Source organism: Echeneis naucrates, chromosome 5, assembly GCF_900963305.1.
Source record: "Echeneis naucrates chromosome 5, fEcheNa1.1, whole genome shotgun sequence".
NCBI classification, from domain to species: Eukaryota; Metazoa; Chordata; class Actinopteri; order Carangiformes; family Echeneidae; genus Echeneis; species Echeneis naucrates.
In genome coordinates this window covers 18,319,176-18,340,021 of record NC_042515.1, presented here as the reverse complement: position 1 = coordinate 18,340,021, position 20,846 = coordinate 18,319,176, and the positions used below count along the sequence as shown (strand labels likewise).

General features: G+C 40.5%; 3 protein-coding genes across 3 annotated transcripts; 2 read left to right on the top strand and 1 right to left on the bottom strand.

Annotated features, from left to right (window-relative positions):
• Positions 1-5,357: 5,357 nt before the first annotated feature.
• zbtb49 (zinc finger and BTB domain containing 49) lies at positions 5,358-10,603 on the bottom strand. Its single transcript, XM_029502347.1, has 8 exons — positions 10,558-10,603; positions 10,002-10,205; positions 8,782-9,908; positions 8,608-8,654; positions 8,434-8,507; positions 7,460-7,542; positions 7,097-7,258; positions 5,358-6,714 (listed from the first exon to the last, which is right to left on the bottom strand). Exons 2-8 carry the CDS (start codon positions 10,151-10,153, stop codon positions 5,999-6,001), a joined length of 2,361 nt encoding a protein of 786 aa, XP_029358207.1. The 5' UTR covers positions 10,154-10,205; positions 10,558-10,603; the 3' UTR covers positions 5,358-5,998.
• Positions 10,604-10,980: 377 nt separating this feature from the next.
• On the top strand, positions 10,981-14,007 carry lyar (Ly1 antibody reactive homolog (mouse)). The gene is made up of 7 exons (XM_029502740.1): positions 10,981-11,423; positions 11,892-12,006; positions 12,085-12,273; positions 12,745-13,066; positions 13,263-13,331; positions 13,489-13,574; positions 13,732-14,007. The coding sequence occupies exons 1-7, from the start codon at positions 11,302-11,304 to the stop codon at positions 13,867-13,869; spliced, it is 1,041 nt and encodes a 346-aa protein (XP_029358600.1). The 5' UTR covers positions 10,981-11,301; the 3' UTR covers positions 13,870-14,007.
• A 1,854-nt stretch (positions 14,008-15,861) lies between these two features.
• tmem128 (transmembrane protein 128) lies at positions 15,862-19,408 on the top strand. Its single transcript, XM_029502742.1, has 5 exons — positions 15,862-16,046; positions 17,439-17,571; positions 17,871-18,032; positions 18,691-18,795; positions 18,885-19,408. The coding sequence occupies exons 1-4, from the start codon at positions 15,950-15,952 to the stop codon at positions 18,788-18,790; spliced, it is 492 nt and encodes a 163-aa protein (XP_029358602.1). The 5' UTR covers positions 15,862-15,949; the 3' UTR covers positions 18,791-18,795; positions 18,885-19,408.
• The last annotated feature ends 1,438 nt before the right edge of the window (positions 19,409-20,846 follow it).

Below are 20,846 nucleotides of genomic sequence, written 5' to 3'. Positions count from 1 at the left end.
CACATACACAGGTATCTTTGTGTGATGATCCCCGACTGTTGGGAGGTTGTTTTTCTCTGTAAGATATCAGGCTGTTTATCATCTAATGAGTTTGCCCAGGCAGAGAGAGAGACTGAGTCCTACTGCAGGCAAGATGGGAGAGAGTGAGGGGGGCTTCCCTGACTCTGCTACACTGATGACAATTCCTGCAAAGCCAAGTGCAAACTGCTCTGACAGCGTGGCTAATTTTACAACATCTCGCTATTCCCTGGATTTTATTATTTCATTTTCTCCCTCCGCTGTCTCTTCCCCCATCCTCCTCGCAGACAAATTCTCCCTCTCTAGCTCGCTCTCTGCGCCTGAAGGGCTCTGTCCATGCGATTAGGGAATCATTGAATCCGATTGGCTAATATTTCCATCACATGAAATCAGAGGGATCTGAGCAAGAGGAACGATGTCTCTCATCCTTTTGGTTAGGGTCTGCTTCAGATAATAAGGCGAAACACATCTACTGGAGGGTTTGGTGCTCTGACCTGACTGCACAGTGTGAAATCATGGAAATATCACACTTGGGGAGGGGGGGGGGTCCATTTAGTCAAGTGACAAAGTAAAATAGCATAGCAGCATGTTTCACCAAATTGATAAAAAATAAGCAGGGCAGTGAAGGCCTTGTATACCCTCAACATTAAGCAAAAAGTAACTCCTTAAAGATCACTGGAAAAAAAGTCTTGATACTGGACATATGAGACGGTGGCAACTGTGGCAACAATGAGAAGGAATCTGGAAATTAATTCTTTAAAGTGATACTATGTCACTTTTGTTGCAGCTACAAGTGCAAATTACAGGATAGTGAAAAATCAAATAATCCAGGATTAAGGTAATAGAAAATTTTGCTTCATCACAAAGTAACCTGACTGGCAGCGAGAAAATGGGCAGGAAAAAGGAAACTCTGGTGAGGTACATTTTGTTTAGGTTAGGTTAGGTTTTTTTTAGATGAATCTGTAAGACACAGAGTGCGCAGCCTGACTCCATTACACTACATTACACAGCAATCTGAAGTTCCAATTCTCCTCAATGTATCTCTTGTTGTGTTGGCTCAGTGTCCTGCTTGTTTACTCATGTCAGTGTAAACACACCCATAGTGGGGAGCTTGCTGCCATGTGTGGACGCATGCTGGGAAATAAGAATCCACAAATAGACACGAATCACCTGAGGGACTCCCAGATGCTGCCAGTCATTTCTCAACCTGCCCACATTTCTTATTGTAATAAATGAATCAGAGTTTCAAAATAAAACTTTTATTTTACTGTAAAACAAGCCTTTTACTGAATATTTATGGATGAAAATAACCTCATTTTGCTGCTCCAATAAGGGAAACTGAGAATAACCTGTCACACATAATGACAGGTGTCAAAATGCATTTCAAGAAAGTGCACTGCAAATCCAGAGAGGAACACACCTGGGCACTGTAGCTAAAGGCCAGTATGTGTGGCGAGAGAAACTGACAGAGCATAAGAAGAAGTAGAGGAACAGATAATAGGTGGAGCCGGGGAAACGCAGTGTACACATTTCTTAATACTTCTGCAGGACAGGCATGCTTTTTCACTCCAAGCCTCATGAGACAAATTGGTATCTTAAATCAGCCAGATGATGTCTTCAAATTAAACTTTAAACATAGTGTGAATCGAATGGATAAGTGGCAGCCTGAGAGAAAAATCCAAACAGATGGAGGAGTAGCAGGTACCATCTGAGAGGATGAGAGACGCAACGAGGAGTCTATAGTGGGGAGAGACAGCGGCGCAACAGTGGGAACAATCGCTATTCTTTCTCTCTGGCTAAGCCTCTTTTATATTGCAACACAGAGGAATTATAGCGCAGAGACTAGGTCAGCCACTCATCCATCTCATCCAACAATGCAACACGCCACAACTCCACAGCAATTATTGCTGCTCAGCCGGAGCTGCTGCCAGACCACGTCCACATCTTATGCCGCTCATGCAGTCTCACATACAATGATGGAGATAATAATAATAATGATTATGAACAGTTCCTGGGTTGGAGAAAGGGTTTGGCTATCATTACTGTTATGATAGATTATTTACACCAAAATAAAATAATGTAAAAAATAAATAAATAAATAAATAAATAAATAAATAAATTCTTAAAAATTTGAAGATGAGCAAGAAATAACCCTAACCCTAAATCAAAAAATGCACATTATAATGAAACAGAGCTCTGGTTCTCTGCTCCTCCTGTGCAGTTAAATGCCACAGTTGGCCAAATTTGGATGGTTTCATACTCGCTTGTTAATTAAACCTATCCTCATATGCCTGTGACAAGACAAAGCCATGAAACACGATTAGATACCGGAACAAAAGACAAACTTTGGAAATGTTCTGGGTAAAATGGCATTAGCCCTTGTCTCATTCTGCACCATTAAGACATCATACATATTCAGGATTAATTTTAGCATGATGGGGGGAGAGAGTGAGTGATGGGGAGTGGTGGGGGGTTTAGAGAGAGATCAAGTGGCTATGAAAAGAAAGACTTCGCCCTCACAGTTCCTAATCCTTATGACGGATAGTGATACTAGTCTAATTGTTAGTGTGTAATGACACACAAGAAAGATTTTTTGTCTGTCTGTGAATATATAAAATGTGACAGTGTGATATATGCAAATCTTTGGTTATTTTAAAGTGCCACTTGACACGTTCACAGTCCAAGATGTACACTGATCTGCTAAAACATCATGACTGTCTGCTTAAGATTGCAGCGGTTCCCTTTTGTGGCTAAAACCGCCCTGGCTCCACTAGACCTCTGAAGGTGAGCTGTGGTATTTGGCACCAACATTAGCAGTAAATCCCTTAAATCCTGTAAGATGTGAAGTGGGGCTTTCAAGGATTGGACTCGTTTGTCTGGCACATCCCACAGACGATGGATCGGATTGAAATTGAAACAGTGGTTGTGGAACGGCAGGGAGCATGACCTTGGTGCAAGAGGCCACAGCCATAAAGGAACACTGGCTTTCTGAAGAGGTGGATTTGGGTGGCATGTGTCAAGGTAAGGTAAGGTCCACACAAATGGAAAGACGCAAGGTTTCCCAGCAGAACATTGCCCAAACCATCACACTGCCTTCTCACATGCTGGGAACACTTGCTGATCCTGGGCTTGGTGACAACTCTTTTTCTATCAGTGACTGTGATGCATTTTGGGATTGGAATTTTCACCGTTATTGTTGTCCATTTTCAATGCTCAACATCAACATGCTGGTGTTGTTACAGTGAGCATGTCAGTCTGCTGCTAAGTCTGGTTTTCAACCCATTTCCCCAGCAACTTCATAGTGTGATGAATGTTCATCTTCATGCTCACCATCTCTCTCATGCACAGGAATGGAGGAATATTGCAACATATAGATGACACATGTGGCACAACTCATCAGCATCAGGTCCAGGTACACTTCCCTGCCCAGAATTCCGTGACATCCATTGGATGGGAAATGAAGGAGAAAAACACCACGATAAGAGACTTATCCAATGTGTTGCTAGGCAACTAATCCAGCACGCATGTGGTAAAGGGGCCTGTATGTTGTGACAATGACGGACAATTATCGGCTGCCTATCTTGTAGTGAATGTGCTCCACTCACTGCTCTGCATGCTGCGGTGGCGCTGCACAATGTTTACTGGTGCACAGTATTTACTGGATGTGCAATGAATGTGAATCACACTTACTCCATAAAAAAAAACAACAAAAAAAACAAATCCATCCCATGAGCAATATTCATATCTTCAGGCATTTGGTCGTAGGGGACAGGTGTTACATAACATGCAACTAAATAGGGCCAGGGTTAAAGATACATAGCAAATGTGGATGTTTCTGCACAGGTTGCAATGGGTCATTGAAAATGATGTCATCACTCATGGGTTCTCTACTACCATCATCAGAACACACATTGAGGGAAAATATCATGTAAGTACAGTACGGGCCAAATGTTTGGACACACCTTCTCGTTCAAATGAATAGGAAAGTGTGTCCAAACTTTTGGCCTGTACTGTACATAAAATATCAACATAAGCTTTCATCTTCAAGAGCTGAGAGACTTGTAGAATGAATGACTTGAAGCTGCTCCAGTGGCCCTGAGAGCTCAACATATCTCAATTTTAAAAAGTAAATAAAATCCAAATGCTCTGTCTGCCAACTTGTGTGCTGCAAATATTCAGAACTCTCCAATTTCTCTCCAAATTTTCCAAGAACTACCATTTAGCAAACTCTCCTGGAAGGTTTCTGAATGCTGATATTTGTTGAACCTTCAGGGAACCTTAATGTTCACAAAAAAACCCTTTTGTGAACATTAAATGCCATTTTCAGGAAAGTAGTGATCGTATGAGCTTCAGTTCCCTGAAGACTCTCTAAAGACAAATTTAACTCCCTGTGTGTTTTCCCTCAAATGTTTCCAGAAAATTCTTCTAACACATTTCTCGATACTGATAAACTGTAACAGTGGAAACCTCAGAGAACCTTAAGATAACTTTCCCCCTCAGCTTCTCTGAGGTTTCTGTGAAATGAACACACTGGAAGCGCTGAAAGTTTCTGGAACTGACAAAGGAACAACTTGAGGGAACGTCCAATGACAGTTCTACAGACTGTGACTTTTGGGTGAATTACGTTTGCAGAACCTCTGGGAACATTCCTCAAACATTTATGGAGATTCATGTTTGTTTTATATTTAGAAAATACCGAGTGAAGATTCCCTATAGATTACACAAAACTATCATTCCTTTTCCAAAACAAATAATTATTTAAGGTTCTACCAACAAAAGCTCTAGGGCATATTGCTGAAATGTTCCTGGAGAGGGATATTCTTCAATCCTTTGGATTTTTAGGGATTATTCCTTTCAAGTGCAGCAAATGTTCTCAAATTGCTTTTGTTTGCATTGAGCTCCCACTGTCACCATGGTTTTCCTTTCATTTGTAACCTGTCTGTATATACAGTAATTGATGTTTTCATTTCGATCATTTTAGGGTTGTGCAAAAGATACCAATTGGAGGAATAGATACAAGATTCAAACCTGCTGTATTACATTATCTGGGGTGTTTACTTTGTGATACTAGCTCCCTCTATAGTCATTTGTCAGCACAACACCTAACAACTACAGTATTTAGTTGCTCAGTAAAGCCCCTATGTATATGGACTGTATATATTTTGAACCCTTATTGAACCCACAGCCGTCAATTCAGAAATAACAAAAACTGATTATGTGACACGTAAAATACATTTAACTTTTAAAAAGCAACATGATGGTTTAATTGTTTTTATGTGAGTCAAACTGCCCATTATTACACTACCAGGCAAAGGTTTAGACACATTTTCTTATTCATTTGAATGAAAAAATGTGTCCAAACTTTTGACTGATGGTGCATGTTAATCTGACCAATTTCGTGGTTTCGTAATATACAAATCTGAAATTAAAAATATCTGACTTCACTCTTTCTGCATTACATTGTATACACATAAAGCAACTAAAAACATTTTTCATTTCATGATAGATACACACGTTTCAAACTGAATGTACATCATTTATTCTTATATGAATATAACATTAAGGAATTTTTGACAATGATAGTTGAAAATAGGTCTATTTACATTTTAAAGTGCAGTGCTGTGTTCTAAATACAAACTGAAAATGATGCTGTGATGCATCCTTGAATGCTTGTTAGATGTAACTTTAAAGGGAAGATTCACATAGAATCACAGAGAGCAAACTCAAAAATTGCAGACTGCTCTTTATAGACTCTAAAATTCAGGTTTCTTGCACTTAGGCAATTTTGAGGTCAGGCATCTTTGACACATTTCGGGTTATTTATCGTTCAAATAATTGGTATTTTATGTTTACTGCATTATAAGAGCAGCCATTTTTAGACGAGTCAATTAAGCGTTCAAGAGCAAAAGTTTACCAATCACAATTAGCCAAGTAAACATCAGTAAAAATGTGCACCCTGTCAACTATGAGAAGAATCCTTTTATTGCTCCATTTCACCATCATTCTGCAGAGTTTTCATTGCCAGGCCCCACAGAGTGACACTGGAAATAAACTGACCCTCACTCGACCTGTAGGAGCCACTAGTGGTCCTGCTGGAAGATGTAAACGAACTGCACTGACTGTCAGTGGGAGGCAGGTAGGGCCTCCCCAACAGACCTCTGCCCATCTCCACCGACAAACTCCCGTTCTCCACATACGGACCATAAACAGCGTCCTGAGCCAGCTGAGGTTTGACCAACTTCATGTGGTCACTTCTCTCCTGTTGGCTAGAGGAGAGGAGGTGATGTGGCACCAGTGAGCGCAGTTCTGGAAGAGGGGTGGGGGTGGAAGCTGGGCTGAGGTGCATGTTGGGAGAGGGAGTCTCTATATGTGGTGGTGAAGTAGCAGGTGCTGAGGGTTTGTGTAGCTCGGTGTGGGGGATCATAGTGGAGAAGTTCTGTTCACTGGTAGAGACCGGAGGTTTACTGTTCGCTACAGCTTTCGAGAATGAGGTCGCTCCCTCGGAGCTGCGCATCTGCTCCGAGTTGTCGGTGACTGGGCTGCTGGCTGGAGCCCCTTTACAGTGCACGTCGCTGTGTCTCCTCAACATGGCAGAGCGGGTGAAGCTTTTACCGCAGGCGTTACAGATGTAGGGTTTCTCACCAGTGTGGGAACGAATGTGACGCTGCAGGTCCCCGGAGCCGATAAAGCACTTCCCTGTGTTCATCAAAATGAATGGAAAACATCGCACACACTGACTCCATTTAATACCGAATTCAAAAACACACCTTTTAGTATTAGGTGATCAAGCCTATATGGATTGTGTAAATGATGCCGCAATGCTATTTTATACCTCCAGATTGGCAGAAAAAAAGAAGAAGAAGAAGAAGAAAAAAAAAAAAAAAGACTTTACATTAGCTGGTGCAAAGCCACCCTTCCCGAGAAATTGCTTTATGGAGAGTAAAAACTTACACTACTGAAGGAAAGAATATATCTTCCATTCACATCTGACAGTCTTGAAACTGCTAACTAATTACCTTTATTTTATGAAGCTTTTATTTTCATGTATAACTGATAGATTAGAACCCAAAAACCTTACCGCATGTGGCACAGCTGTGTGGCTTTTCTCCAGCATGGCGAGCCTTATGCTTCAGGAGCTTTCTGTGTGTGTTGAAAGATTTTCCACACTGGTCGCAGGTGAATGTCTTGTCCGTTGCATGAGTCCTCTTGTGCTCCTTCAGGTTGCTCAAATTGTTAAATCCTAAATTATAAACGCGTATTAAGAGTGAAATACAGATCTCAGTAACACATTTCACATTTTTTAAAACTGGATTTGTCTAAATTGTGCAAGATTTGACGATAATCAACAACAAAAAATTACCTTCATCATTACAATTAAGTAATGTAGATAATTTGATCTTGTTGATGACAAATATTTCTTGTGTAGTGAGACGTCACATACCTCGACCACATATATCACACAGATGTGGCTTCTCTCCTGTGTGGACCACTTTATGACGATGGACATCCCCTGATGCAGTAAAGCTGGAAACAGGAGAACATTTTAGGAAACAATTTAGTTAATTCAATTAATCAGTTATCACAACAAGTTCTTTATTGCTGCCTGTAATTCATAGGAGCTATTTTTGCTGGATGGCTAACATTGGCATGGACAGTTGCTAGTTTTGGGAAGAGCTTCAGCCGTTGTTTCATCCACAAACAGGACTGGGTGCTATAGTGGCTCAGTATTAGATAGTGATGAGATGGGCAAACCAGGCCAGTGGCCAGTGCTAGTTAGTCAGCATGTTAACTTAAGCAAAAGAAAAGAAGAAACTGAACTAGAACCAAAAGAAAAAAGATTTCTTTGCACTATTAGCACAGCTGTTATTGGGGAAAGGAACATTTTAATGTCAAACTTGCATCTTTACTTCTGGACTAGTAAGAAAACTATTGTAGCCATAGAACTACTTCTTTGTGTTGAGTTCAGTGAGTGACTTAACACTCAGACAGCCACTTCACTGGTGGGGGGAGTACATTATTAGTGACCCCCTCTGAGAATTTTGCTGAATTCCGTTTTTAATGTCTAATCCCACGATTCTGTGATCACAGATTTTATAGGGCCCTATTTACCGAATGCTTGAGAAGACCAAGCTTGACAAGCTCCACAGTGTGCAAGGTTTGCAAAATGAAGAACCCATGTTTAACTGCACTATTTTTTTTTTTTTTTAAAGAGATACTTTTATTTTTGTCACTTAAGCAAAATGTGATATTGCTATTACGCAACAATTCTATCTAAGCATGGATAAATGTTTACAACTTCATAAATGTGAAAAAGACACTTTAATGTCTTCATTTGCCATTCTGTCTTACAAAGCAGGCTGGAGGCAAAAACTGTCTGATATAAAGGAGGACAAAGTATTAAGAGGTGATATTTACCTTTTACCACATAACTCACAGATGTAGGGTTTCTCTCCAGAATGTCGTCGCAAATGTGTCTGCAAATTTCCAGCCTGCAAAACAAAAATAAATAAAAATCACGTACAGATTTACAAAATAATCTGACCACCCAATATCATCTCTGCCAAACCAGAAAAATACATCCAACTGTACCTGTGAGAAGTTTCTCCCACACACATTACACTGAAAGGGCTTCTCGCCTGCAACAAGAAAGACAGATTGAGGTCTGCTAATATTAATGTAATGAATACCACAAAATGTTTGTTTGACTGGAATGCTTCATTGTATATCAAAAATGCTTAAAAGGTGATCACAAACTGTAAATACCAGTATGTGAGCGCTTGTGCAGCTCCAGGTTGCTTGGGTGTTTGAAAATCTTTCCACACACATCACAGCAATACTGCTTGTGTCCCGTCTGCTGCTGTGGCTCTGGCACCACTTTCTGATTTTGCTCCTCTTGGGTGACAGGTGGAGGACTAGGATGTTGTGCATCAGCCTCTATCTCTGGAACCTTCTCCCCACCTGCAGCAATGCCCTCAACTGGAACTTCTGGAGTTTCTGTCTGGACTAAAGCCTCCTCTTGATGACTCTCTTTGGTACAGCTGAGGACAGGTTCACTGACAGATTCAGCACACATTTCCTCCAAAGCTTTCTGTGACCTCAGGTAGTTGTATTTTTTCAGGTAAACAGCCTTCTTTGGACGCACTGGCCTGTTGAGTGCAGAGTCTGCTGAATCGCAGTTGGGAGTGTTCAAATTTTCTGAGGGTGTTAAAGAGGAAACAGGGTTCTTTTCCACTGCCACGGATATACTGGGAGGATGTGGCTGCACTGTGTTTCCGGTGCATACAGGCGTGGTGCTACCTCCCTGGCTGACTCCCAGCTGACAATGCTGCTCCTCCATCAACACCAAAGGACCTGGGGTTTGATTTGAGGCTGCACTATTAGTATGAATTGCAGTTTGTTTGAAGTACTGCTTGCTGTAGAAGTTACGGAGCTTGTAGCCATGAACTAACTGTTTTTCCACAGGTGCCTGAGTGCTGCTGGTTGTGTCACAGCTTGAGCTGCTATTTTGGACAGAAACTGGCAGCCTTTTGGCGTGGTCCACATCATTGTTGAGGTTGGGCCTCTGTGCTTCAGACGGGCAGTGGAGGTCAACATCATGAGGAAGACTGCTCCCCAAGAGGCAGTCGTGCTCGGAGCTCAGCATACCTGGTAGAGGAAATGAAGGGATTTCCACTGGTGGGGGACAAGGCTTAAGAAAAGCATTACACATACTCTGCACGTTTGGAACTTGCAAACACCGAGCAATGTCCAGAAGCGCCTGCACATTATCTTGGTTGATGTCGAGGTGAGAGGTGTACATGTAGTCCAATATTTGACCGATGCCGCTGACATCCTGGATGACCAAGTTAAACACCTCATTCTTCTGACTGGGTGAATTTTGGAACAAAGTCCTGAGAAGATCAAAAGGGACAAGAGTGAATATCAGACAGACTCACTGGCATGCCGCTGCGTTACTACACTTACAAAGATGTATAAAGGGGCACCTGAAATATGAGCTGAAGGCAGCCAGGACATTCTTATGGGCTTTGAAGCAGACACCTTTGACCACCAGCATGCAGTCACACAGCAGCCCCTGAATCCTCTGCTCCTGGAGCTGCTGCAGCAGGTAGGAGCTGTGGCTGGACAGAGTGTCCATGATCGCTCAGCGGCTCAGACACTCCGCTCCAACTTCTCCATCCAAACGCCCGCTGAGGCAAAAACAAAAGGAAGAAGTCATTCGTGCGAGTTTTATTATTATTATTATTTTTTTTTTTATTTCTCGTCAGCTGCTTTTTGACGCGCTTTGTACATGATGCGAACAAGAGCTGGCAACATTTCTTTCAAATAGTTTTATTCATATAAATAATCCAACAACAGCGCAGAATCCGGGCTGTCTCAGCTGGGAGACCACCCATGCAAAAATTGGACGAATCGAGTGAACGACCAAGCTATGCTAACAACATGACCGGGGTGTGAGCTGGTGCAGCGCCAAAGAGGGATAACCCCAAACATATACAGACGTTCAGTTCCGTGTTGTTGCTGATAAAGACAAATTCAGACCTGAAGAAGACATTTCCACCCTTCATTTGGATGATCGGTCACTTCCCCAGGGCTGTAACGTTACATCACTTCCTGGTGCAGCTCATAAACCAAGCCGCCTAAACATGAGATACGAGACATGAGAAACAAAATGAACACAAAGGCATTGGAGGTGTTTAGTGATTTGATTGCGTGACATATATATATATATATATATCAACACCAAAGGACCTGGGGTTTGATTTGAGGCTGCACTATTAGTATATATATATATATATATATATATATATAACTGTCAAAGTATGGTTTAGTTGATGTGCTGAAAGTCTCTGTCTGCAGCGTTTCAATGTAAAGGTAACACAATGTTTCGACGCAGAGTAGGAACTATTCTTATGTCGCTGTTTCTCACAGTACACTAATAACGTAGCTCCCTGCTATCGGTGCAGTCACGTGTGTTTTGAAAAGTTTTGCATGGATAGAAAACCGTGCAGAGCCGCGTAGCCTTCAAATGCATTTTAAAGCAAACTGAGTTTAACATCCCGACTCGTCACGCATTTTGGCATTTGGACAAGCCGCAACTCGAGTCCCCGCCGTCGGTTCATCGGTCTCCCGTCAGCTCCGGCCGTCTTCACCGGCCTGTCCCGGCTAGCATTAGCTCCCGGCTCTACCCTCTCTTGCCGGTGTCATTTGTAGCGATCAAGTCGCTAGTTTCGACAGAGGACCTGGTTAAGTTTTGATCGCCTCGGTTTACGAGAGAGAACCAAAATGGTGTTTTTCACCTGTAACGCGTGCGGCGAATCTCTGAAAAAGGCCCAGGTTGATAAACATGTGGGCATGTGCCGAGGCTGCCAGTGGTTGTCCTGCATCGACTGTGGAAAAGATTTCTGGTAATGGCCCGGTGTTTACTCCATACCTGTGTACTCACGATCGTGTGCTTTAATTTCCTGCTGATGGTTACTAATGGACTTTTGGTACCATCTGTGGTTTTTGCTTGTGTTTTCTTTCCTCCCTTCTTTCTCAACTCAAAACGGTCGAGGTAAATGGTTGCCACCCCTGAGTCTGGTTCTGTCTCTTAAAAGATTTTTCTAAAAGAAAAAACTATGCCCTGCCCAAAGAGCCCTATAAAGACACCATCCCAAAAAATGTTCTTGCCCTTGTCGCTGTTAGGTTCCTTTTACATAACAAAGATTTTGGTCTGGATCTTCTCTGCATGTAAAGTGTCTTGAAGTAACTTTGTTATAATTGATGCGATATAAATAAGAGTTGATTCGATGGCTTCAGAGACAGAAAGCTTTATGAAGGCCCAGAGTGAAAGTTAATGTGTGTGACATTGTTTCTCCGGGCCTGCTGAACAGGGGTGATGACTACAAGAACCACAACAAATGTATCAGCGAAGATCAGAAGTATGGAGGCAAAGGTTATGAGGCCAAAGCAAACAAGGGAGATGTGAAACAGCAGCAGTGGATCCAGGTGTGATCATACTCATATTTGTGGCAAACGTTTTTGGATATCTCAGTCAATTCATAATGATTATTACTTTTACTTCAGAGAATCAACGAAGCCATGAATAAACCTGGTGTCAGTGCAAAGCTTAAGGATGTCCTCAGACAAGTCAGTGCATATGACAATGTCCCAAGAAAGAGGGCCAAGTTTCAGAACTGGATGAGAAACAGTCTTAAAATAGCCAACGCCAGTCTTCATGATGAAGTCTGGGCCATCCTTGTTGAAGCTGACAAAGTAAGTACCTCTTACAACAGATTTCTCTGTTGTTGGTTGTTTGGTCAATTACTTCTGCATATTGAACAATGTCTGTCAACATAGAGTGAACCAGCTGGATGAGTAGTATTAGTTGTTTCAGTTCACTGATCAAAACCAATTTAATTGTGAGAACCAACTCGGTTGAATACATTTTGTAAATCTTCTTTTTATAAAGTTAATATATGTTGTTTAGATATATTTTTCTTCAATATTTTCCTGTCTAAAGATTCAAATGTTGTCAATTACTAATCTAATTATCCATTAAATGAATGCTTGTAATTGAAACCAGTTTGGGTAACTGTCAGGTTCTCAGGTTTTGCTGTAGTAAAATATGAATGTACAAGCTTTTTTTGCTCCTGTTAGCTGGTTGCAATAAAATGCAAAGAACAAAAACCTTTCCTTTAGTTCTAGTATCCACACTGATTTATATTTTCAAATACAATCTGACAGACTCCGGAGGTCCCCCAGCAGACTAAAAAAGATGAACAGACAGCGGCTGCAGTTAAAGTGGATTCTAATGGAGATCAGAATGGTGAGCCAAAAGTTGAGAAGAAGAAGCTGAACAAACGGGAGCGTAAAGAGGCCCGTCAGCAGAAGAATGGGAAAGCTGCAAAAGGCACAGACAAAACAGTCACACAAGAGCCAGAGGAGGAGCAGGGGGGCAAGAAGAACAAAAAGGACAGAAAGAGAAAGCGCAATGATGAAGAAGACAGAGCTGAAGAACAGAATGGACACAGTGAAGACAACGAAACATCCAGCAAGAAAACAAAGAGTAAGCCAGACATTTTGACATTCATTCTGACACATGAACAATAGCTCACAGTAGCTGTTTTCTGACACTCACAAGATATAATTGCCATGCTTGGATAAGCAACTTAGAAATGTTTATTCATAAAATAATTTTGATTTTGAGTAAAATCTAATTAGTTTGTGTTTTAGGATTTATTTTACTATCTGTCTTTTTCCAGTTAATGAAACAACAGAAGCTGCTGATGTCGACATATCAGATGAGGCTGACAACCAGGCAGTTTCCAAAGGTAACGGCATTAAATGAGCTCTCTTAGTACATAAGTGATGCTATTATAAAGCAAAGCCACCAGAGGTCAGTGTTGTTTTTATTGACAGTGAGAAAATGTCCAGCGATCAATATTTTCCATATTAGAGATTTAATTTTTGCATCTGGTAAACTTGCAGGTAAATTCAACTGGAAGGGGAATATCAAGGCAGTCCTAAGAGAGTCACCTGATCAGGAACTACCAGTGAAGAAACTAAGGAAGAAGGTGAGAAGGTTTTCATAAACCTCTGTGAAGATATAGTTCTGTTTCCGCAGCATCCCATCTGGCTTCTAGACCCAGCATGTTCTTTTAAGGTGTATTATTTGAAAGTAAGACCTGTCTTTTGTTTTATTGATGCTAAGAGCTTATTCCTCTTTCACAGGTTTTGGCAGCTTATTACTCTTTCATTGGTGATGGAAATTTTAAAACAGAGGAGGAGGTCCTAGCACTATTCAACAAGAAGGTCAACAACAATCCAAAATTTAGAGTTCTGAAAGAAAGAGTTAAACTTCTGAAATAGATTTGTGTATTATACAGCTCTGACATGAAATATGTATTGTTCATAGACTTTTAAATTTTGAATACCATTGTGTTGTTTCTCATCATTCTGTGGATGTTTTTATACAGATGGCTTAATCCCAAAGATTAAATCACGTGAAATGAAGCATGCGTCCTGTTCCTGATTTGAGTGAGCCTGCTCAGCCTGAGTTTTAGAAACCACCCCAGAACGTGCCAGTGTTGTTTAATGTATAAAATGATTGTGATAGATGGCTGCTGTCCTCTACATTCCAAGCCTGCGGTAAGGCTGGGAAATGGCACCTTATCTGTGGGATTGGATGTTGGAGTGGGGGAAGGGAAACAGGAGAGGTGCACCTGAGGTGAATTTGACTCTCACACGGGACGAAGCTAATGCACATTCCTCGGCACCCCGAACGAGGTTCACTTGGCCAGGGACACAGAAGCTCCATAGAAGCAAGATGCTTGGTGTCAGCCTCAGGTGAAGTTTTAATGCTGTCTGATTTTTCCACCACTAGAATGAGCAGCCTCTGTACCCTGTGTATATACACACACACACACACACACACACACTCAGGAGGAGCAACCAAAGGAAATGTGCCCAGCTTTATGAAGCTCTTCTAATCCCAGTAGGTTTAACACTGATGTTCATTCATCACACTGCTTATCTGTAATTGTATATTGCATACTTTGGGTATTAGTCAAGCTGTTGCTCAAGTTTGCAAGTATTACAATGGTGTTTCCTCATCCTCAGTGGACTCAGTATTCCTTAAACCTTTGTCCCTAATCCACATCCCACAGAATACCCAGAGCAGCTGAAATTAAACTTGTCATTACTGTTGTAAAACAAATTTGGGCTGATAGATCAACAGAATGAATTGTGTGGCCAGTATGTTTTGCGTGGCTCAGTTTCACCCCTAAACTCTCAATGGTAACTGTAGCTTCCGAGCAATGTCTTTTTTTTTTTCCAAGTCAATACCTCGGACATTAAAGTGAGACAAAAAGTTCTTGAATTTAGATAAAATGTGTATTCCTAAAAAATAATAGGTGCCTGTGCTTATTTAAATATAAAAAGGAATGTTATATTGGTGGACTATTAGGTTATAGTTGCTAATGATAGTTGCTCTTTGGAAACTTCATGTGAGTACTCCTGCTTTTAGTAATCATTGACTAACCCCAAAACTTCTGAGGGCTGCACCTCAGAGTCTGAGGTAACTGAACAGGAACTGATGGCCATGTTTATGTTATTCCTACAAAAAGGACAAGTTATCATCATCTCTGCATTAGTTAGACACATACCTTATGAACGGGGACAGTCACGGTTGGTTGTGTCTGTTTTCCTCTTTACATGCATAATGGACTATCAGCAGCCAACAATAAACTATTATTCACTTCTCCTGACTGTACATGGCCTGTCTTTGCCTCTTGAAAGTTTTTAATTGAAAGTGAGGCAGGACAAAGGTATCAGCAGAGTCAGATTCTTGCCAGCGCTATGTAAAGGTAGACATTCAAGATAAACTTTGGAAAACAGCCAGTGACTATGCATTCTGCAAAGTTTAAGAAGGATGGGAGGAAATCTGCCTGCTCTGACTTTTTTGTAAAAATATCTGCTTTTCAGCAGATTTCTTTCTCAGATCAGTGGTCAGTTTGTATAAGGATGTTTGTATCGTGACTATCTTCCCGAGGATGATTATTTAACACACTTACTACTCTCTAACCTTTTGCTAATTTTTCCAATAAAGCTTTTTTGAGATCTTTTAAAAAAATATTATCTAACTAAATATGGGTTTTTTAACCTTTAACTCTAATAATAAAATAAATACATTATATGCAACAGTATATTTCAAAATTGTATATTGTACGCTTAAAGATCTTTGTTGGTTACCTCACTTGCGTAAGTAGTTTCCTATACCTTGACATTTGCCAATTTCAATACAAATAGACAAAACTACAAGTCCCTTCTTAGTGCGTCACAAATAAGCGACTCTGGCTCCAAGGGGGCGTGTCTGTCAGTCACTCGCTAGCATTTAGTTTCTAGCTTCCAGTCAAAACAGTCAACACAAGTTAATGATAATATCGAAACAATGCTTAACGATAGTGAGCTGGCAACGTTGCGGAACAGATTTAAAAGAGATGCGGAACTTCTTATGAAAACGACGTACGGAGACGAAGATGAAAAGAGTAAGCTCCGGAAACGTAAAGCTGCTAACGCTGTTAGCTAACTGTGACCGGTTGTCCGACAGAGCTGATGTTAGTCACGGAGGAAGACTTTCCACACATTCCTCCAGTTTTGGGCTCCAACAGCCTTACTCTGCGTGTTAATAGTCTAGCTGCACATAAACACAGCTAATCTGAGCAAACATGACTGTCAGAGAAGAAGCTCATCTCTACGGTCCATTATTGACTGGTCACTTTGTTGTCAACACGATAAAAGAAAGAAAGAGAGAAAGAAAGTTTTCCTTTTACTGAACTATAACAAGGCTGCTGCAACTTTAAAATGTATGAGATGGATACACCCAGTATATTAGAAACCCTAACGTGATTGTAGTGTAATTGAAAGCATGTAAGCAGTTTACACAGTGGACAATTGTCCAACTTTGAGCCCCTCACCCCACGCCGGCAGAAATCCAGCAATTCTTGATTGTTTTGACTATGAGCAAGCGCTGTGTCAGCTCAGCAGCATCGTACAGTGAAACCTTAGCCGTGTGCTGTCCCCAGTCCAGGGGGTCATCTCTTTGCCAGTGTAAACTGATAACTGTAACACACATTTGTCTAGTGGTCATCTCGTTCGTATAAATGGCTGCATATGCTCCAGTTTACATACCATCAGCCGCCCTTCTGCCAAGGTGACTTGCCATCTCGTATCTCGTACGCAAGCATGACTTTGATTAAAAATGTAGGCCAACTATTTTTCTGAGGCATAGAGTTCATTGTGAACTCTGCACAGAGTAAACCAGCGTGCTGAAGCACTTCGGCAGCCAACGACAGGCTCTAATATGTTTAATCAGCCATTTAATTATAGAGATTAATGGCTTTCTGAAAAGTCAAGTTGTCTAAAAGAAAACTATCAGTTTCACTACCAGAGGCCACTAAACCGGAAAGGTGGGGATTTGGCAAATTCCATTAAGGCATGACAAATCTCAGATTTGGTATTAAATTATATAATGTAACCTCCGTTTAGCTGGTTGCGGGCTCGGTTCCCGGGGCCTTTCTGTGGGGAGTTTGCCTGTTCTCCTTGTGTCTGTGTGGGTTTCCTCCCACCGTCCAAAGACATGCATGTTTAGATTAACTGGTGATTCTAAATTGTCCGTAGGGTTAGTTGTTTGTCTCAGTTTGTCTTTGTGTGTGGGCCCTGTGTGGACTGCCGACCTGTCCCGGGAGTACCCCTCCTCTCGCCCAGAATATTGGCTGGGATAGGCTCCAGCCTCCCGTGACCCGGAAAAGGAAAAGCGGTAGAAGATGGATGAGTTATGGCACTAATGTGCCAGATTCATCCGATGAAGCTGACAAACGGTCAAATTCTGTGTAGATGTCATTTCAAAGTTAATGCATGGCCTTCTATTACTGTTTCAGGTCAGGAGGAAAAAGATGTCAAACCTCTACCTCGCATCAACAGACACTCCATCTTCTGGATCGTGGCATCTGTAGGTTTGACTTACTATGTGGATTTCTTCCAGCATATCATGGAGAATGATGATATCAAAAGGTGAGGACTTCTCGGGATCTAATTCACACATTCTCTATTGTTTTCATTATAAACACTTAATATTGGGTGCCATTGAGCTGGTAGCTGTTCATTTCATTAGTGAGAGCATCTATTGTTATTAAGGAAAATTGCTCATGGAAAACATGGTAATAGATACCGATGAACCCATCTGATACCACTTGATATCACTGGGAAGCTTTTTCCGCTATTGTTAACAAGACCATATTGGTATTCCAATGACATTAATGAGTCTAAAGATAGCTGTCACATTGTCCTTATATTCATTCCAATTTTTCCAGTTGGTGGTTCAACGTTGGCCTGGTACTCCTTGGCATCTGCCTTTCTCTGGCCACGTTTTGCATTGTTTACCTGGAGTGGTTCAAGGGTATCCAGCACTATGACCTAGAGTACCCTGTCATTCCTCCCCTTACCACTGCAGCCTTTGTTGCTGCGTCGTGCAGGTAAATCACACTGAAACTGGAAACTGAGCCACAATCCTTTCAATTTCATGTAATATCACATGAGATATTGTTTTAGCCTGCAAACTTTGTTTAACAGCATCAGTTATTTTGTGAAAACATATGACATACTGCACTGCAAAGCTCCTAAATTAAAAAAAAACAAAACAAAGCCATGAAGCTCGAGACACGTTAAGAGGAAACGTCCAATAGGTCTGCATTGCATTGCAGTGTAAAATTAGACCTATGCCATAGAGCTTTTAATCATTTAAAAACTGTGTTTATGGTTGTGCGGGGAGATAATAAGGACGGTTAATGGCTTTACTAAACTGTGATTAAGAATTGTGGCGTTGTACGTTATCCTCGTTAAGCTTCTTGTTTGATCTTCGACATCTCAATACTCACCAGTTAACTGATGGGCCATCAGCGCTCCTTTGTTCTGTGATTACATAATCTACTTTATTACAAAATAGGTTAGCTGTGTCATTCGCATGATTGATTGGAGACATTGATAAGAAGAAAGTGAAAGGTTTTCAATGCAAAAAAAAAAAAAAAAAAAATTGGAGGCCACCTTAGGTGTGAGATTATGGTTTCTTTTTTAAAAAAAATGTCATACAACAGTTGTACATATTTGTAATTGCCGTTCGCCCTTTTGTTGCAGCTTCAACATAGCACTGTGGCCAGTATGGTCCTTCTTCACTCCGCTCATACTCTTCACACAGTTCATGGGCGTAGTCATGCTGATCTCTTTATTTGGATGAATGAGGTGAGGTTTACACATCTGTTCAATCTGAAAACTGCTTTAGTGATTTTTTATATTCTAAATTCTGATCATCTTCTTTTTTTCCCTTGCAGCTCCATAATGACGCCTTGTTAAATACAGCTGAGTTTTGTTTTTGATGGTCTTTATCTTTTGCTTCCTGCATTAACACATTACGCTTCAGAATCAGAATGTGTAGCAATATAGGAAACTTAGTTTCAATGGTGATTTTCAGAAGACAATTCTTTTCAGCAGACATGTTGACTTTTAGTGGAGGGAGAGGATTTGGGATCTGTTCAGCTTTAACAGTGAGCCAGAATTCACAATGCAGGGAACCTCAAACTGGAGACGCTAAATGGAATTCCTTCATTCATTATTTGCACCTTGTTTTTCCTACTGTCACATGCCAGGTTGTTTTCTTGCGCTAATTGTGCTAAACAATGGAAGAAAGCGAGAGCGAAAAAATGTTCTGTTATTTATGTTTGTGTTAATAAAACCACCAAAGTTTAAAACAATTTTATTTTCAAGCAGTTTTAAGCAGTTTGTGTTGAAAAATGTGAAAATGTTGGTTTACATGTTCTCAAAATGTTTTTGCCTTTAATAAATTTTTGTAACAATTTCAAAATTGTTAATATTTATTGACAAAGCAAAACTATGACAGCTAAAACTCTTTTTAACTCCGAGCCTCTAGGAATTAAGTTAGTTTATTCTGAGGAGAATATTTTTGTAATCTTTCTTTATGTTTTATACTTTACTTTACTATACTTTATACTACTTTATACTATACTAATCACACATGTACAACAGGACTCAGTTTCCACCTTATACATCAAATCTAAGTCAATATGATGTATGAGGATCTCATAATGCCTATATATATATATATATATATATATATACAATTTATGCAATATGCAAATGTTCCAGAATGTAAGTTTTATATATATATATATATATATATATAACTTACATCCTGGAAAAATTGTATGGTCAAAGTTCTTGTTTCAAAGATTTTTAAAGATTTTAAAGATTTTTGAGTGAGTCAGCCTGGTAATGATTTGGCCTGTCTCTACTCTTCCTCAGTCAGTTTGTTTCACGGGGGTTGGTTTGATTCCTCTTGGATGTGCAAATATCAGAGAACAAATAAGGATCCCAAATCCACTCAAAATGTTCTTAATCAGGCGGCTATTAAAGGTCCTCGATAAGAACTAGATTTCAAACCACTGTGTCTTTATTGCGCTGACTCCAGGTGATCAAGAAATCGATGTTGGGCGGCAGATGGCAGAGAGATGAGCATAAGTTGATCATGTCTGCAGCCCTCGTGATGTTGTGGTGGAGTGTATTTGCTGAAACCTGACAGCTAATGAGAGATACGGATCGATACAGTGTAGAGGAAAACAAATGGGAGGTAACTTGTCCTCCCCGAATCAAGTTAATCAAACCCAAAACAGACGGACGAAATAAATAAATAAATAAATAAATAAACGAACAATAAAGAGCATGCCAATTTGCAACACATCGTCTGTGCGTGGTTATTCTTTTCCCTACACTACTGGGTATAGCAAGTTATTTGAACTATAATAAAGTATATTAAATGGCCGGCCTGTACTATCACTGCACGAAGCACCCAGGTTAAAATATCCCCCAAAGCTCATACACGCGCCTCAACTTCCGCGTATAATCAGTAATTATTATTAATAATAATAATAATTATTATTATTATTATTATTATTACGCACAACTATAATCACTGAAGTTCTGCAAATCCATGCTGTAAATAATTAACCTTTACTGTAATTACAATTGCCGAAATTTGTGGAAGTATTTTGATATATATTTAATACCTCCTTTTTGATGAAGCATCGGGAGAAAGACACTGAAGGAGGATGACTATCAGTTTCCCCAATTGCTGTTTTTTGTTGTTGTTGTTGTTTTTTTGTTTGTTTGTTTGTTTGTTTGTTTTTTACACTTGGCCCTTTTCTGAGTCGAAGCATATTTGCTTTCAAAGGAAATACAAGATTAAATGCTTAAAGTCACTTAATAGGCAGCCAGCCCTG

Coding starts and splice junctions, on each gene's coding strand:
- lyar (XM_029502740.1), top strand. CDS start 11,302: ATGGTGTTTTTCACCTGTAACGCGTGCGGCGAATCTCTGAAAAAGGCC. Junction 13,067..13,262: donor ATCCAGCAAGAAAACAAAGA/GTAAGCCAGACA, acceptor GTCTTTTTCCAG/TTAATGAAACAACAGAAGCT. Junction 13,575..13,731: donor TGAAGAAACTAAGGAAGAAG/GTGAGAAGGTTT, acceptor CCTCTTTCACAG/GTTTTGGCAGCTTATTACTC.
- zbtb49 (XM_029502347.1), bottom strand. CDS start 10,153: ATGGACACTCTGTCCAGCCACAGCTCCTACCTGCTGCAGCAGCTCCAG. Junction 8,655..8,781: donor GCACAAGCGCTCACATACTG/GTATTTACAGTT, acceptor TTCTTGTTGCAG/GCGAGAAGCCCTTTCAGTGT. Junction 6,715..7,096: donor ACACAGCTGTGCCACATGCG/GTAAGGTTTTTG, acceptor TGATGAACACAG/GGAAGTGCTTTATCGGCTCC.
- tmem128 (XM_029502742.1), top strand. CDS start 15,950: ATGCTTAACGATAGTGAGCTGGCAACGTTGCGGAACAGATTTAAAAGA. Junction 16,047..17,438: donor CGGAGACGAAGATGAAAAGA/GTAAGCTCCGGA, acceptor TTACTGTTTCAG/GTCAGGAGGAAAAAGATGTC. Junction 18,033..18,690: donor TTTGTTGCTGCGTCGTGCAG/GTAAATCACACT, acceptor CTTTTGTTGCAG/CTTCAACATAGCACTGTGGC.